Source organism: Fulmarus glacialis, unplaced genomic scaffold (assembly GCF_000690835.1).
Source record: "Fulmarus glacialis isolate BGI_N327 unplaced genomic scaffold, ASM69083v1 scaffold2541, whole genome shotgun sequence".
Lineage (NCBI taxonomy): Eukaryota > Metazoa > Chordata > Aves > Procellariiformes > Procellariidae > Fulmarus > Fulmarus glacialis.
Window position 1 is genome coordinate 11,714 of NW_009193222.1, and position 7,007 is coordinate 18,720.

Consider the following 7,007-nt stretch of genomic DNA (forward strand, 5'->3'; position numbering starts at 1 on the left):
TTGTATATGTTCTTCAGCTTTATGTTGAAATAGTGTTGCAGTGCAGCAGCTAGTCTGGTCTGCTGGATTGTACCAAATGACACAGCTGCTCTTCTGATCTCTTCAGGCTGTTGAAACTGAAACAACCATTTCAGAGTGTAGTTGCTGTAAGCCAGTTGCCTTCATTTGTGCAGAATTCAACAGTGGGAGGAAATTACATATGTTGTTCCCAAGCCCCTCATTGCATTTTTGAATCTGAGGTGGTAGTAAATATCTCAAAGCATAGTCAACACTCTTGACTGGTTCATCTACCAGTATGTTACCTTCAAAACTAGTTTGGTGATAATTTTTATTAGCAGCTTCCTGATAGGAGGAAACAAGAAAGCTCACAATAAAAATAGATCTTCTTTTGTGCTAAGCATATTGCGAATTGCATGTAGCAGCTAGATCTTGCCCAGATTTCTGCTGGAAATGTCGCATCTGACTTACAGTGAGGACTAGGGGGAGCAAAGATACAAATTTTACTTTTAGTGGTATTCCACTTCTTTCTGTTTGGAAGGTGTTAGTGGGGCTGACAAAGTAATGCATAAGACCTGCAGGGAGCTATCAAGCTTTTGTATAAGCAATTCCTCCAACTTAGCTACTCAGGAGAATTTTTGTATTAATGGTGAACTGACAGCATGACTTAGTTTTTCCTTCCCCTTACCGCTGCTACTCCCAAACTCCTAACAGGATGTTGGAAGAATCCAGTGTTCAAGGGACTGGAAAAAAATGGTTGTATTGCCAGTGCATCCTCCATGCAGATTGTGAGAAGTAGAGTCTGAGTTGGCCAGTCTCCTCCAGGCTGTGGAGTAGGACCAATTTAGGAACCTAAGGGTTTCCAATGGCATAGCAGGGTACTTTATGTTGTGTTATGTCTTAAATCAGCTCAATGCTGCTTATCTGCTGCAGATGCAGATCTACTGTCCATTTTAAAAGAGCCAGGAAAAGGTTGCTGCCAAAAGTTGTGGGAGTGCAGAGTCAGGACAAACAGCACTGGCATTTGTACTGCAAAGTAATGAGTTTGCTCAGGAGCTGCTGGAGTATCCTGCAGCTGGCTCAGAGACAGCGAAATACAAGCTTGACTCAGAGTTGCCTAACGTATTCAGTGAGACTCTTAAACTGCAGGCCCGTCTTCTGTTTAATTTTGATTTTCTAAAAGCTACTCCTGAAGGAAACTCTTAAATGGGGAAATCTTCCGTTACACAAATACAGCATCAAATGGACTTTGTTCTCCTAACACAGTACTGCAAACCTGTCCTTTAAAGAGATTAGTGGCTTGCCTTTACTTCATTGTCTAGGAATGTTTTGATCAGCATAGCTCTAACACCTAACGGCACATTGAAAGCTGATTGCTGGAAGAGATGGTTTTGCTTGCTGCACTAGTTACCACTAGAAATGTTTCTGCTTGGCTAGCTCCCTGAATAGGCTGTCACCAGCTCTGTTTCTGTGCTGAAAACAGTGTTGGACTGTGGGGGGAAGGGGAGTAAATGAAATAAAAGTATGACAGCTTTGAGTGACCTGTTGTGAAGCTGTAGCCTCGAATTTCTCTTTCTGTGTTAGTGAAGAGACGGCTACAGATTTATGGTACAAATACTTCTGTGCTGCTTGGTGATATCAAATGGAGGTGCATACTGAAGGTTTTGATAGGGCATTTGATCATATTTCAGCCTCCTGCCCCCAATTATCTTTGCTTTCTGCACAAAAAAAAAGTGAGTTTGGTGACTTAATGTGTGCAACCAAAGGAGAGCATTTGTTTATAAGGCTGGTTCAATTTTCAGTTTAACTTGAAGGAAGCGTATTTCGTGTAGCAAGACACCTTTCTTCTTGTGGTATAGGAAAGGAGTAAAGGAGGAGGTTCAATTTAGGTAGTCTTTGTATCAGTGAAATAATAGCAGCTTGCCTTAAATAGTCATTTTGGCTTTCCTTGTGAAAATCCATGTTGTAGCCCTGTATCAAACAGTTTTGTTAGTATCTTAAGAGTAGATGTCTTTGAAAGAAATGAGAAAGTCTGACATTTAGCCCTTGTCTTTGTGGCATGTCCAAGCTGTGGAATTTAATGTCTGGACTTCATCTTATGCAAGGATAGAGAAGTAAAAAATGGTCAGTCTTCAGTTCTTTTTCTTTTGCAGCTTTAAGAGGAGAATTTATCTTACATATAGTCTGCCAGAAAAAGTCTGGGTGATACTCATTCTCTTGCATCTCTGTCCATGGGTGTTTGCTAATTAGCATTTAAATGTACTCACTGTAGTAATGAAATGGCAAGATGTGCGAGGTCTTAGTTTGCAATTCTAGTGTTCTAATATGAAATCCTCTCTTACTAGCTCTGATTAGTGTTTAATAAGTTCTAACCTTGTTCTTTTTTAGGATCTCTGAAAGGTAGCCGGAAAGAGTTCTGGGAGCACAACAAGGAACATGGCAACCCAAGGTATATAATGCATCACAATTTCTGTTATTAGAATCTAGCAGCTCTAATAAAGAGAAGTTAAATTTGCTCCTTACTCCCCTTTTTTAACTTTTTAAAGTCACTTGGATTGAGTAATGTCTGTTCTACTACAGTAATTAATACCTTACCACTGGAACTCAAACCTGCAAACAAGTTTGTCATCGTAAGCATTTTGGGTCCCATAAGTATAGTCAAGTACTTAATCATAGTATGAGGAAAAGGGAATCTTTAAGCAGTAGACTGAGACAGTCACAATAGCAGTGATTGCTCTGCCTGTTAGTCAGGTTTATAGATGTCTGTGTTGGTTTGACGTAAAGCCTCAGTTTAAAATTGCTGTCTCACTTGCAGTGCTACCTCTGCTGGGTTGAGGTAGTTGTTTATAGCAGTTTATTTTCATTTAAAATCTGTGTCATCTCTTGGATTAATACATGCTGGAGTAGTTGAACTAAACTTAATTGTTCAACAATGATTTCTTACAGCTGACCTGATGGAGTTGGATATGGCAATGGAGCCAGACAGAAAAGCAGCAGTCAGTCATTGGCAGCAACAATCATATCTGGACTCTGGTATCCATTCCGGTGCCACAACAACTGCTCCCTCCTTGAGTGGCAAGGGAAATCCTGAAGAGGAAGATGTGGACACGACACAAGTCCTGTACGAGTGGGAGCAGGGATTCTCTCAGTCCTTTACCCAGGAGCAAGTTGCTGGTAAGGCCTTTTCTATTACACTGATTTGCTTAGGCACGCAGCTTAACAATACAAAAACCTAAATACTGAATTACTATTACTCTAGAAGATGAGCTTTTTATTCCTAGTTTGAGGTAGCGACTTACCTTGTTTTTCAGATATTGATGGCCAGTATGCAATGACTAGAGCTCAGAGAGTGCGTGCAGCTATGTTCCCGGAAACACTGGATGAAGGAATGCAAATCCCATCCACGCAGTTTGATGCTGCTCATCCAACTAATGTGCAACGCCTGGCTGAGCCATCCCAGATGTTAAAACATGCTGTTGTTAATTTGATAAACTACCAAGATGATGCTGAACTTGCAACTCGTGCAATCCCAGAACTGACCAAACTGTTGAATGATGAGGACCAGGTAAGCATTTTCTTTGCCTCAGTGTAGCTTGCTTGTGGGGCTTCTTCAATGACCTTTAAAACTAAAAGCTTTCTTCATATATTTCTGTAGGTGGTGGTGAACAAGGCTGCAGTTATGGTTCATCAGTTATCCAAAAAGGAAGCGTCTCGCCATGCTATTATGAGATCTCCTCAAATGGTATCTGCTATTGTACGTACCATGCAAAATACAAACGATGTGGAAACAGCCCGTTGTACTGCAGGTACACTACACAATCTCTCACATCACCGTGAAGGCTTGTTGGCAATCTTCAAATCAGGAGGCATCCCTGCTTTGGTTAAAATGCTTGGGTATGTGGACTACTAAGATGGTACTTGTAGTTTTTAGTTGGTACTGGTAGGTGCAGGTACTCAACGAGGGTTTTTCCTTCTGTAGGTCCCCAGTGGACTCTGTGCTGTTCTATGCCATTACAACTCTTCACAATCTCCTGTTACATCAGGAAGGAGCCAAAATGGCTGTCCGTCTAGCTGGTGGGCTGCAGAAAATGGTTGCCTTGCTCAACAAGACAAATGTCAAATTCTTGGCCATCACAACGGACTGCCTTCAGATCTTAGCGTATGGCAATCAAGAAAGTAAGGTAAGTGCCTCTGCTGTTGAAGCACTTAAAATGAGCAAGCTTGCTATGAATGGCTTAACAGTTCCTGTGTACTGACCTCCTTATTCTGAATCTTCAGCCATGTTGGGCTTTTGCCAGTCAGTCCTGACCTCGCAAGAGGTGAGGGATGCAGGAATTCTTTTGCAGAAATGCAGTCATGCTTGTAGTGAGACTGCAAAACTGACAGACCTGACCAGCAGATCTGAACAGTTTTTTAGAGAACTGTAACCTATGGCGGGTGTAAGCCAGCAACAACTACTACCTACTGATGTGCACAGGAAGTGACAGATAAATGTTATTTTTGCTGTCTTTCAGCTGATTATTCTGGCAAGTGGTGGACCCCAGGCTCTAGTAAACATTATGAGGACCTATACTTATGAGAAACTATTGTGGACCACAAGCAGGGTGCTGAAGGTGTTGTCAGTCTGCTCCAGCAACAAACCTGCTATTGTTGAAGCTGGTAAGTACCTTGTACCCATGATAACTTAAAAAGCTACATGGTACTGCAGGATCAGTACATTTCATGCAAGAACAGAAGCTGCCAGCATCAAAAATTGAACTTGGATTGGTCCTTCAGCCCATAACTAGTTTTGGAGGCCTTTAGTATACAGAAGTATAAAAGGCAGTCTGTTTTAAGTAAGTCTACTATGTTGTTAGCTGGATGGCTTAGTGGCTGAGCATTGTCAGAATGGTCCCCTTAGAATATGCATACATTTAAAAGGTCCAGTATCACAAAAAGAATCTCAGGGTTTTCTTCTATGTGATGAAGGGTTAGGGCCTAGCCATATTATGATACTAATGCCAAGAAAGATCCAGAAGCTCGTGAGATACGCACTCAGACTTTAACGAAGGGAAGGACCTGATGGTTCACAAGATGAGCATCTGAGTAATGGTGTCAAATTTGTACCGTCTTCTAGGTGGGATGCAAGCTTTGGGACTCCACCTCACAGATCCAAGCCAGCGTCTTGTCCAGAACTGTCTCTGGACTCTGAGAAATCTGTCAGATGCTGCAACAAAGCAGGTAAATGGCTCTTCTAAGGGATCAGGGTCAAAAGCCAACATAGTGGAAAAGGAGAGAGACTAATTTTTCTTCCCTCTTTTTTTGCAGGAGGGAATGGAAGGCCTTCTAGGAACTCTTGTTCAGCTTTTAGGATCAGATGATATTAACGTTGTGACTTGTGCTGCTGGCATCCTTTCTAACCTTACCTGCAACAATTACAAGAACAAGATGATGGTGTGCCAGGTTGGTGGCATTGAGGCTCTTGTGCGCACAGTTCTTCGAGCTGGAGACAGGGAAGACATCACAGAACCTGCTATTTGTGCGCTCCGTCACCTCACCAGCAGACATCAAGAAGCTGAGATGGCTCAAAATGCAGTACGTCTCCATTATGGACTCCCAGTGGTGGTTAAACTGTTGCACCCACCATCACACTGGCCTTTGATTAAGGTAAATAATAGTTAACAGCTCTCAGCACTGAAAACTGGTGTTTTTTTAAGGTAAACTTAACTGTGAAAAATACTTTGTTTCCAAGGTGTTCACGAAGGTGATTTGTCTGAGGGCAAAGTTGCTTCCATTGAGCACGTGGAGTTGTCTATTAGAGATTTAAGCATTTGGGATCAACTGATTAAACAAAGAAATTGCTAACAGCAAGCACACCTGTCATGCTCTTTTATTGCCCACCCCCTTTCTTAACTGCAGGCTACTGTTGGTTTGATCCGCAATCTTGCTCTCTGTCCTGCAAACCATGCCCCACTGCGTGAACAAGGTGCTATTCCAAGACTAGTTCAGTTGCTGGTCAGAGCACATCAAGATACCCAGCGACGTACTTCCATGGGTGGAACACAACAGCAGTTTGTGGTAAGTAACCACCACTAACTGAAGTTACGTGTAAAACTCCTCATTTGTCAGCGTGCCTCAGCCACGTATTGTTTGGTCTAAATAGCTGTTGTCTTACCATTTGCTCTAATTGATGTTATTCTCTTGGTGTGCTGATAATCCTGTCTTGGCAGATTTGAAGTTTTTCTTAAACAAGAATGTCAAAACCTTGGTTCTTATTTTACTAAGAACCTCTTGAGCATTTAATTCTGAATGCTATAGATCACAGAAATACTGGTTTTGCCTACTCTGGCAAGGGAAGCAGTTCTCTACCAGGAGACTCGCCCTTGTTGGAGCTATGGGTTTAAGAAAGCTATCACAGCTTGTTGCATCTTTTCAAGGGTGCTTAGAGCTGTCCTCTACATACTAAGTACTGAGAAGTTGTACAGCCTCCGTACTTGTTACCTATTTAGGTACCAGGGCAGTGTGGCAAGATCAGTCTCGATTTTTTTTGCCCTGTTTAAACACATTAACAAAGGGAAAGTTGCCTTAGCGTGGGCAAATGGAAGCAGTACCTACTAGTACAGGAGTGTAGTTAATACTTGCAGAAGCAGGAGGGGGCCTCTTCATTACTGATAACCACTGTTTCAAACTTAGTAAACTGCCAAGATAATTCAGTTTGGGGAACAAAAGCCAGTGTTGTCAGACATAAAGTTTGTAACAAACTGAAAGAAAAATGAGAATGCTGGGAGGAGTTCCACTGAGATGCTTCAGTTACTCAATTTAGTTGGATAAACTGGGCCGACTCCCAGCAGGGATGTTAAGTTGAAGGCTAGCAGTAGATAGTGGATATGAGCCCTGTTGGGAAGGGAGCGTGTGCAGGAGACAAGTTTGGTTGATTTGTTGACAGGGTGATCAGCTTTTTGACAGTCATTTTAGAAGATAGCACACAGTATCTCAATTTCAAAAAAATGCCTTTTCTTTCCATACTTAGG

General features: G+C 42.0%; 1 protein-coding gene across 1 annotated transcript in view; it reads left to right on the forward strand.

Annotated features, from left to right (window-relative positions):
* The first annotated feature begins 2,385 nt into the window (after window positions 1-2,385).
* The window catches only part of CTNNB1 (catenin (cadherin-associated protein), beta 1, 88kDa), an 8,579-nt gene continuing 3,957 nt past the window's right edge, over window positions 2,386-7,007 (forward strand). The window contains exons 1-10 of the mRNA XM_009587358.1: window positions 2,386-2,446; window positions 2,944-3,171; window positions 3,309-3,562; window positions 3,653-3,891; window positions 3,977-4,178; window positions 4,512-4,656; window positions 5,114-5,217; window positions 5,305-5,643; window positions 5,896-6,054; window positions 6,627-6,633. Coding sequence (XP_009585653.1) covers window positions 2,434-2,446; window positions 2,944-3,171; window positions 3,309-3,562; window positions 3,653-3,891; window positions 3,977-4,178; window positions 4,512-4,656; window positions 5,114-5,217; window positions 5,305-5,643; window positions 5,896-6,054; window positions 6,627-6,633 — 1,690 coding nt within the window. The 5' untranslated portion in view covers window positions 2,386-2,433. The remainder of the gene's footprint in view (window positions 2,447-2,943; window positions 3,172-3,308; window positions 3,563-3,652; window positions 3,892-3,976; window positions 4,179-4,511; window positions 4,657-5,113; window positions 5,218-5,304; window positions 5,644-5,895; window positions 6,055-6,626; window positions 6,634-7,007) is intronic.